Here is a 10,938-nt window from a genome sequence, read left to right as displayed (position 1 = left end):
AGATATCGGGAACTGGCCCCATCAGGAATGGGGGGAAAAAGCATTACATAATGCTTACTAATTGATTCTTTGTTATTATTTTTGTTTTATTCCTGTTATTTTTATTTGTTGACCAGTTTTGATATACAGTCTATAGGTGAGCAGCCTATATGAGGGGATTGTAAGCATAGTAGGAGGTTCCATTTATGAAATGACCTAAAAGATTGAACAACATATTAAAAACTGAAAAACAAAGCCAGGGAAGAGAAGTTTTGTTTTTCTGGCTCTAATATGTCAACTGTGTGAAAAACCGGTTGTCCCGAGCACTGTGCTGATTGGATATCTAAAGCACATTAATGACTGAACGTTTACTAATGTGTATTGTAGGGGTGGCTCTAAATTTCAAATGAAATTACTCATTACTCATTACTCATTATCAGTATTAATCATACTGATATTATAGTAGGCCTAAGTATAGGGAAAAGCAAGATCTATATTGCCTGGCTTGGCAAAATCACAGACATTGGCTTAATATATGTGCAGTTAACTACATTTGAATAAGAATCATATTAACTGTTAACGATGCCTTTGAACGTGTGTTTTATCGTGTGGTCTTCTGTGATGATCACTGAAGAGTAAAACGCTGATACAAAACAACAGTACTCATTCAGTCATGAAGAACACACACGCAAGATCCTCCTCGTATTGTGATGACATCATCGGTGAGACGCGGCGGGCGGAAGGTGTTTGCTGTCGTTTTAAAGACGCGCCGGTGGCCATTGAATGAGGCATAATTTGAAGTAGGATTTCTTTTTGGTTTGTGTTTCTAAGTCGTTTAAATACGTCAGAAAATAAACTGAGTAGGAAACCCTCAGTACTGACTAAAAGCTACAGTGTAAGGGTGAGTGCCAGGTTTTGTGAACGCGACACACATAAGTCACAGTGGAATCAAGAGGCCGAGCGGCGTCTGTATTTCGTAAATGTAACGTTATGCTAACCAACATAGTAGTTAGCTGTACTGCACAACCCCCATGTGAATGGTTCAAAAGCAACATTCATTCAAAAACAACACCGACACACTAGTATATAGATAACACTAAGAATGAAGTCTAATGCAACGTGAGTCTTGGTAGCAAGCCGAGCGAGGCTGGTTTGCGTTCTCATAGAACGTCAACATAGCAAGCTAACCAGCTGACAATCTAAACTCTCTATATTGTACGAGGGCGTCTAAACAACATTATTTAACTTCGACTTAATAGATTTCATTGCTAGTCTATTTTACGAGTGAACTGGCTAACATTAGAGTTAGCTACACGCGTTTAATTCGTAGCGAAGATTCGTAGCCAAATGACCTGTTAGCATAACCAGCATACTCCTTTATGACACTTTGAGTGAAAGGTAACCGCTAGTTATGCTAGTTTTCCAGCTTCAGTCGTTAACGTTGGTGAACTTAATCTACAGTATGATACCTACACGCAAAGCTAACCTAGCCAGCGAGGTAATTTATATCAGTGCTGTTAAATACCAAGCGTGCTACCAACCGCTAGCAAGTTATCAATTTAGCTATCGATAGCTAGATCAAATCGTCCTTTTTCTGAAATAGGGAAATTAAGACACTTGATTGTTGTATGGTCTAAAATTAACTGTTACTCCATGCATGAAATGCAGCGGTCAATGTTACTGGTGCCAGATTGATTTAAAATTATTTGAACTGCACGACTTCAAAAGAAGAGGCAAATATACTGGAGCAGCTGTATTACCGTTTTGTAATAATCATTTAAAGACTTGGGATAAAAAAATGTTTACGGAAAATACGCAAACAGATAACGGAGTAGTCATAATTGTCTGTGCAAGAAGGTTTTGGATAAAGCGCTGGTACTTTCGTACATTAATAGGCTAGTTCACCACAATTAACTGTAGTATGTGTGTTTACTTGTTTTACAAGACACGTGGGAGTTTTCTTGCCTCACTCTGTACATTTTCTCTATTTATTTGATCTCTGCCTAGGGTGGTGGAGGGCTGGCACGGGTAGTGGGGTGTACGTGGACCATGAGAGATAGTGGCGGCAGCCTGGCACAGAGTCGCTGGCAGAGTGAACTTGCCCTGGCTGGGGGCCAGGAAGGCAGTGGTGGAGGGGGCATGGCAGGAAGGCATCTCATGGACACCTCTTCAACTCACCATGCCCCCAGTCCTGTGCACCTCAAACTAGGCCTTCAGCCCAGAAGTTGGGAAGCGGAATTTATGGACCCTAAGGAAGAGGATGGTGATGATGAAGAGATAGATTATCAAGGTGGCAGCTGGGGGGAAAAAGTGGATATGGAGTGGGAAGCTCCACCATTGTTGCAACTGCAGCTGCAACCACAGCAACAGACTGGGCATGATACCGGGAACTTACCTGATAGCCCTAATGAATCACTGCTCAGTGTGCTCAGGCCTTTTCAGCTGAGGCGGTGGCAGAAGAACCGGACTCTTGGGAGCCTACGATGTCACTTGGCCCACCACTGGAAAACCTGGCGCCAGCGGGCCCAGAGGGTGGGGATTTTGGGGCACAGGTTGCCCAAGAAGTTGCGCCATTACAGATGGTCTGGACGACACCAGCATCTGAATCTTAAGCTTAGTGGCATCCAGACAGGAGAAGAACTTCTGAAAGGAGCTCCACTTGCCCTGCAGAGGGGAGCCAAGACTGGTGAGATTTGGTTAAATGTTGGCAGTGCATTAAACAGCATTGTCATGAATGATGTGCACAGAACTAAGGCAAATATCCACATAAACATGCAAGTGCAAATTAGGCTTACATTTTTGAAAATGGTTAAAAAAGTGCAGTACAGGTACCTGCACATATATTTTAGACAAAAAAGAAGAAAAAAAAAAGTTAGAATGTTACCCCAAAAGTATGAAATTGTGATTTAAGGTAATATTGAGCAACAAAAGGATAACAAATAGCAAATATGGAGGTCTAACAAAATTGAGGTGAGTGAAAGAGGCCTGTCACTGAAGACATGAACAGAGCCTAATCAGTAGTTAATTTGTGCTTTTGGGTGTTGGGTACTACTGCATGTAAATAATAGTAGACCTATGTTGTCATTTTTTCAGTGGCTTGAGATACATCTGGTATGCCATAATTGCTGTGAAAAATTAGGAGATGTTGTCAGAGTTCATGTTTCAATTAAATATTTTGTTTGTTTTCTGAGAGAAACTATGCTACTCCAGTGAAATGTGGTTAACTGTAAGGTTTGTCAGTCATGATAGCCAATTATTTTCCATGTTTCTCCAATTTACTAACATTATGTTTTTTTGAATTTTATAAATACATGAAATATTAAGAGTGGCAAATGCAAATGATAATTTACTTTGGAGTCATACACAAGGTAGAATCTCAGGTAGATTTTAAGTAGACTTGGTACTTTAAAAAGGTGACAAATTTCCGTCATATTTGACAGCTTTTCAAGTTAGAGCTCATTGATAAACCATAACCGGGGAAGCATATTTGTCTTTGAAAATGATTATGACCTATGCAGCTTGACTTGGCCCACTGGAGAAAGTGCTTGCTTGCCTGATCCCATCTACAAGCTTTGACTGACAGAAGATTTTCATTCAGTTTTAAATGTAAAAAGAAATGCAGTTGAAATGGGTGATTAAATATGAATGGTAGGCTAAATGTCAAATATTAGAAAAATAAATGCAAACGTTTTAGTGTCGAGTGCTACTTATGTAAAAGAGATTTCAATTTCCATTCATTTCAACTCCTATGCATATATTAAAATATATTTTTGTTGATATATTAGCTTACTTTAATGTAATATTTAAAATATACAGATATGTATGCTCATCCTACTCATTGTCTGTGCAAGATTAAGTGATGGACAAGAGAGTCAAACGAAGGAGTGGGTTGATGTCATTTCCGGAAATAATAATAAATAATAACTCCTTTATAATGCACGCTTCAAGCAATAATTGTTGCTGTAGTAGCCCACAGTACAACAAATAAAAACAATCAGTCAAAGAAAGACTTAAAAAAAAGCATTCAATTAAAACAAAGGAGTAAATAAAATGACCAAAATTACTACTACTGAGGTAGATCATGACATCTGAGACTTTGTCAGGGATGATATCTTAGTAAGAGATGGACAGTTTTTCTTAAAACCAGTAAGATAACCTCAAAATCAATTATAGTATTTGCAGGTAGCCAGTGGAAAAATATATAACAGGTGGAAAATGAGCTAACTTTGTGACTTAATACAGAAGAAAGCATGCACTTGCTTTCACCCTCCGGAATGGAGGGTATGTCTGTAAACTTTAACATGCAAATTGGACATGCCAAATTAAGAGAAACATAAGGGTAAAAAAGCACTCTGTTGTGTTATTAACCATTTCATCGTCCTTTCCCACCTAGACTCCCAATTCTGTGGAGTGAATGGCTTCCCTGGAGACTTCCGGATTGGAATTAGAGGAAGCGACTCAATCTCAGAAGCCTCAGCTGATGACCTTGCAGGCCCGCATGACAATTCCGCATCCCAGAGCATACAGAATGCCCTGACTGATGAACAATTGACCTGTGTGCAAGGTAACACTGATACTGTTCTTATGCATATGACTGCCACCTATAAATCAACAGGCTCCCCTTTACAGTTGTTATATTGACTGTCTCTGTGATCTATTTTGCATTAGTTATCTCTGGTCAGCTCCAGCTGAAAATTGAATTCATGAATCAATCTTGAACGACTGTATCACCCTGGGGTTAAATATGTGTAAGTGGAGACCTGATGAGGGTCCCCTTTGTGCTGTCCTTCCAGGGATACTGGACGAGTCTTTGCAGAAGTACGGCAGCCTTATCCCCATCCATGTAGACGAGGTGGTGGAAAAGCTGCAGGACATCTTCAGTGAGAGCTTCTCTCAGTCACACAGGTCTGACACTCTTGCCAGGCCTATTTCTAACCGGCCTGTCAAGTCAATATTCAAATGTTTTTGAATCTGAAAAAACATTATAATTAATTTTTTTTTTAAACGTTAGAATTTTCACATTTTTGTCAATACCTGATTTTAATTTCTCCTGGACAATTGGACAAACATTAAACGCTAAAGTTAATTATGTCTGTCTCATTAGCTTGTTGGTAGTATAAAATGCTGAAAAAGTATTGTGTTGTGCCCCCCAGGAAGGCAGTGGTGCAGCACACAATCCTCCAACGGTTGTCGGGCACTGCCGTGGTGCGTGGGTTCCGTGTAAACTACAAACGACACGTCCTCACAATGGATGACCTCACCACTCTCTATGGACAGAACTGGCTCAACGACCAGGTGCATACGGCAATTCCACTGTAACAGTATGATGCTCGGGCAAATTTTAAACTTTAAGCTTCCATTCATCACTAAATATGATGCAACATAATTTCCATATCTGAGTCATCAGAACCACTATTGCATGGAATTTACCATATTGTAGTCTCATATTCTAACATTTTCTTCTGATGATTTTTTTTTTGTTTAACTTTTTCAAATGATAATTGTCCACTTTCAAACCTTAGTTGTGTGATTATTAAAGCTTTTCATTTATTAAAGAAAGCATGAGTAGGCGTATAATTAATCTGATACCAAACAAATACAAAATATAGCCTATGATAGATGATATTCATGCAGTCTAAACTGCTGTTCATTAAATGAAAGTTGTAGATTGTGTAAAATCAGTTGCCTACTGCATGGAATGACAATGTTCAAATCAAGGTTTTGTACTTATAGCAGTATAGGAATAGCATGGGGAACTTTTCAGTAAGGCCCAGTGAGGTTCTTGCAGCTGAGCCCTGCTGTTCCAGCTGTGGCGATAGGAGCATTTTTGTTTTCTCTGTGTTTAACCTGGTGTGGTGTGCTTGCATTTGTCAGGTCATGAACATGTATGGGGATCTGGTGATGGACTCTGTGCCAGACAAGGTAAGAGGAAAGGTTTCCACTGTACATTTCCTGAGACTAAATATACTCAACAGCCACAAGCATTACGAACCACCATCCCATTGTTTTTCTGTTTGTGGCTGTATTTGAATTAGTGAATGAGGAAATAGTGGCTGCTTTTCCTGTGTGCCATGGTCCTGCACTTTTGTCATGACTCTCTGCTTATACACTTGCATGGTGGAAACTTCATACTGTGTTTCAGTGCATTGTCTCTCAGGCTGTTGACAGGACTGCCATCTAGCACTTTGCTTTTTGTTATATCGTGTTAACAGATTCAAAAGGGGCATTGTTCAGTCATCCTGTCCTTCAGTCATTAGTTATTTTCCTGTCTTTAACATTGGCAGTGATGCATGAGACATGAAAAGTGTCCTCCTTTGACTCAATGTGTGTGCGAGCATAATTACCTGATTGTGGGATGAAAACAAGCAGCGACTTGACATCACATGCATGTGCTTGTCTTCACTCTCCCAAATTGACAGAAGAGGTTGCAGCGATGGACACGAACACAAATTGAGCATTCAAAATGAGAATAAACAAAGGGTATAAAAATGTGATGATATAAATATTGAGGTTGTTAAATAAGCAGTGTATCCAACATATTATCAGACGTGAACATAGGGATTGTACAGAAGAGAACCGATGCAGCACGTCATTTAAACTATTTGGGTGACAGTGTTTGGGTAATGGATGAGATCACATAGCCCTGTGTGTTTTTTTTGCCAAAGTATTGCCATAACTTAACTTTTTGGAGGAGATTGAATTGACCTATAACACATGGTGACTGGCTCTGTTAAGTTTGTTAATTCAGCCCAGGGTTCAGTTCATATGGTTTTATCTATGGGGAGAAACCCTATTCATGTTTGTACAACTTAGTAATTAGTTTTGTTTTTTCCATTGTCTCTCAGGTTCATTTTTTCAATAGCTTCTTTTATGACAAATTGAGGACAAAAGGTTACGATGGGGTCAAACGTTGGACAAAAAACGTAAGAAAGCTTGATCTTTATTGTCATGTTTTTTCTCACCTATTGATGACAGTATTCGCAATTGTTTTATTATTATTATTATTATTATTATTATTATTATTATATTGTATTTTGTTGATCATATAAAAACATTTTCAGTTTTTCTGATGTTGGAAAATTGAATGGCGTACAGCCTCTACTAGAACCACAGCCACACTAGACAATAGCACCAAATAATAGCTTGGCAATGGACAGTACACTGGAAATTTCAGGAACTGACATCTCAGTTACATGGGCTTGAACACTATGGACGTTTGAGCTTGGGAAATTTAGTATTTAGTCTGCTCTTCCTAATTTACAAAAGTTACTTTGATAAGAATATTAGTAGGAAAATAATTTTATTTGCAGATGACACAAGTCTGTTGGGAAGCTACTGGAATAATCTAAGAATGAATTATTAGAATCCAGATTTGGTCAGACACCTGCCAGATTAAATTTTGTACTAAATGTAAAGTTCTACATGTGCAAAATAAGTTTAAAGTAAACAGTTTATAATGAAGTTTAAATTTTTTTGACTGTCCTCCATTTGATCCAAGTCTGTTAGGATCTAGCTAGATATTGTGCAGCAGAATTAAATAAGGCCAACTGGATGCTGTCATGTATTGCAAAAAGTATTGAGTGGGTTATATAATCTTATTCAATGCTGTTCTCAGACTACATTTAGAGTATTGTGTCAAATTCTGTGCACCACATTATAAGACATATGTACATGTGCTTGGAGGAAGCATAAATGGCTTTTTGAGTATGAAATTTGGAAATTAAGAGAAAACAACCTAAGCAATTTAATCTTTTCAGGTTTAGCAAAAGTAGATGGGTGTATTCTTTTATGTTCATATTTTCATAAGGGTTTAACAATGTAGACAACTAATGATATTATTTTCAGGTTGGATTCTGCCAACAGAACAGTGGAAATTTATCAGTTAGATTTTACAACAGATTTTTTTTTCATACAGAATTGTCAAAGCATGGAACATCATTCTAGGTGGAAGTAGAAGCACTGCAACAGGCAGGATGTAAGTGTACCAGTTAAGGTCTCCAGTTAATACTAACATGCTTATTGTCTCTTGCCTTCCTTCCTCTACCTTCTTAGGTGAACATCTTCCAGAAAGATCTTTTGCTGATTCCCATTCATTTAGAAGTGCACTGGTCACTGGTTTGCGTGGACATCCCACGACGAGCCATTACATATTTCGACTCCCAACGCACCCTCAACCGCCGCTGCCCGAAGGTGAAATTGGCTTGGGTTTTTGGGCTCAAATTAAATAGGTCTTATTTACTACACTCCTTTGGACACCTGTCATCAATACACACATCGCACACTTAAGTAAATGATCCATATGTCGTTACTTACTGTGGTTGAAAATGAGTAAAATATGGCTTGATTTGTTTTTGTAAGCTGGGATTCTTTTTGCTTTATAATAGAATTCCCATCAAACATTTCACCAACATCTCATAAACACGGTAGACAAAAACTTTGCAATGAGCCATGGGAGCTTAAAATACTCTCCATTAATGGGGTTCATGTCCTTTTTCAGCATATTGCAAAGTACCTCCAGGCAGAGGCTGTCAAGAAAGAGCAGAAAGACTTTCTCACAGGGTGGAAAGGCTTTTTCAAAATGGTGAGAATTCCCGATCTGATGTGGTCAAAGGGTGCTCCCCTCCACACTTGACCAAAGTATAATGGCAGTGTTTCTGAATGCTTGTGCATTTTGTGATTGTAAATGTGTGACTAATACAAGGTTCTGAGCATTTGCATATGCAGCATGCTGTGAACAATGAAAACTGCTCTCCTATTTTGGAATGCAGGTTAGTCCTCAGGTGCATCAGTTTGTTGATTTTCATTGTGTCAAATGACCACATTGTCTTTTTATTTGTCCCAGAATGTAGCCCGGCAGAATAATGACAGTGACTGTGGAGCTTTTGTTCTCCAGGTGAGTCTGATACTTTAGTATAATCATTGTCTGTCCCTTTACACTTAACAGCGTGTAACCCACGAATCCATTGTTTCAGAATCTTAACTGCTCAACATGTTCATTAAATTGGTATTTGACAATTCCCATATTGAGACATATTTTACCTTTGACCTTTGACCTGTCTCACGAAAGGCTCAGGTTACAAACACTGCTTCAAGGCTCAGAGCTTACATACTCATCCTCGCTCTTTCTTTCTCTAGATTTCTTGAACTTTCACTACCTGTACCTTGTCATTGTCCCTTTTCAGCAGTTTTCTTTGTACCCCTCATACCCTCTCTCCCTGCTTCTGTTTTCCAGTACTGCAAGTGCCTGGCATTGGGGCAGCCATTCAGCTTTGGCCAGCAAGACATGCCCAAGCTGAGGAGACTCATGTACAAAGAACTGTGTCACTGCAAGCTCTCGCTGTGACACTGAGCAAAGGAGTGGGGTAGTGTGAGAGAGGCCACCCATTTATCCTCTTTCACCATCCAGAACTCTGCATACAGTGGACATTTTTTTTCTCCCCTTGTAATTTATCTTCCAGCCCTGATTTTTTATTTTCATGTTGGAATTTTCTTTTTTTGGGCCAAGACTGACTGAGGCCAGCTGGGGAAAGTACGACATAATACACATTTGGACTGTAAGGATCTCTATACAGACTGTCACTTTTTGAGTCTGGCCAAATGATGGCATGCTAGGATTGGAAGAGTAATTGCTTTTTCATTTCTAATTCTTTTTATGACAGTAACTGGTAAGCTATGCTTATTGAAAAAGATAAGGTGAGGTTTGGTAATTCTTATTTTTTAAATAAATAATGGACGGTGTCAGGTATATAATATATTTTTAAACTATGGTTACTGTGTTCTAAGTATTAATGTTGCTGAATATCCTTTTTTGGAGGGGTGGATATGGCTTATTGCAGGGATACTCAAATCTGGCCCTCGAGGTCAATAGTAGTTTTGATTTTCTCTTCTGCCCGATAGTCCATAGTCCAGTAATGTCACAGATTGGCCAGAGATAACACTCACCTGACGTGTCAGGTTTAAATCGGTCCCTCCCAGGGGGGAGGAATAAAAACCAGCAGTAATACTGGACCCCGAGGGCCAGATTTGAGTACCTCTCACTTAGTGGAACAAAGTCAACTGTTTTATATATTCAAAATTGCATTGTGATGTCAGTAACTGAAATAAACTAAAGGTTGAGACAAGGAAATAATGAAAAGCAAGATTTCCTCTCACACCTGCTGCATTGAAATCATTGTGAAATACAGAAATTCCCGTCCAATTGAGCCACATAAAGGCATATGTGTTTAAAGTTTGTATTTAAAGTAGGCAAAATTACTAGTCGAAATGGACTGTGTGACCTGTTCTCATTGTGACAAATTATGTTTTACTCATGTTCTTAGTTCATTTTCAGTATATAGTAAAGGCCATTTGCTAATTGAGAGAATGCAACTGTGCAAGAGTGAATTGAGATATAAAGTTTCTGAGCTCTAAGCCTATGGATTTTTCTAATATGGACAGACTGATCGGTTTTTATAGCAGGACATTTCCAGAGATGAAGCATGTCAATGTGGCATACAGTCACACATTCTGCTTAGACAAAGATTACTGGTGCAAGCATGCCTAGTCACCTTTGTGTTGAAACTAGCAATGTGAAAATAATAACCCAGTCTCTCTTGTAGTGTGTTCGTGACTTTGGGAGATGTAGTTTTTATTTGCTGGCTATATGATGGCCTAGAAGCAATAAGCCAGAGAGTGTGTAATTGTAATATTCAACCATGGAGAAGCTGGTTCTGTCAGACTCATGAGTAATCATTTAAAACTTTACTTTTGACTTCATGTTTGAGATCTGAAATGTGATGTCATGAGATCATTACAAACTAATTACTGTATATATTGCCTATTGGAACTAACCGGGAGAGAAGTCTGAAATATAAGTTAATGGTCAATTAGCTTGCTGTTATTGTGGTTAAGCTGCTGGATGACCGACACTACCTTAATGGAAGGGTCGTAGGAATTAACTGTTTAAACAGGAACAACACT

General features: G+C 38.8%; 1 protein-coding gene across 3 annotated transcripts; it reads left to right on the top strand.

Moving 5' to 3' along the window:
• The first annotated feature begins 660 nt into the window (after window positions 1–660).
• senp3b (SUMO specific peptidase 3b) lies at window positions 661–10,844 on the top strand. 3 transcript variants are annotated; one of them, XM_035409417.1, is made up of 11 exons: window positions 661–779; window positions 1,987–2,665; window positions 4,373–4,543; window positions 4,773–4,884; window positions 5,133–5,274; window positions 5,854–5,901; window positions 6,825–6,902; window positions 8,032–8,169; window positions 8,477–8,560; window positions 8,822–8,872; window positions 9,212–10,844. In XM_035409417.1, exons 2-11 carry the CDS (start codon window positions 2,029–2,031, stop codon window positions 9,320–9,322), a joined length of 1,572 nt encoding a protein of 523 aa, XP_035265308.1. In that variant the 5' UTR covers window positions 661–779; window positions 1,987–2,028; the 3' UTR covers window positions 9,323–10,844. The 3 variants fall into 3 exon arrangements, with proteins under 3 accessions (XP_035265308.1, XP_035265307.1, XP_035265305.1); XM_035409416.1 differs by having other exon boundaries at window positions 704–880; XM_035409414.1 differs by lacking the exon at window positions 661–779 and adding an exon at window positions 1,093–1,477.
• The last annotated feature ends 94 nt before the right edge of the window (window positions 10,845–10,938 follow it).

Source organism: Anguilla anguilla, chromosome 3 (genome assembly GCF_013347855.1).
Source record: "Anguilla anguilla isolate fAngAng1 chromosome 3, fAngAng1.pri, whole genome shotgun sequence".
Classification (NCBI taxonomy): domain Eukaryota; kingdom Metazoa; phylum Chordata; class Actinopteri; order Anguilliformes; family Anguillidae; genus Anguilla; species Anguilla anguilla.
The sequence above is the reverse complement of the archived record's forward strand: the minus strand, read 5'-3'. Positions and strand labels throughout refer to the sequence as shown.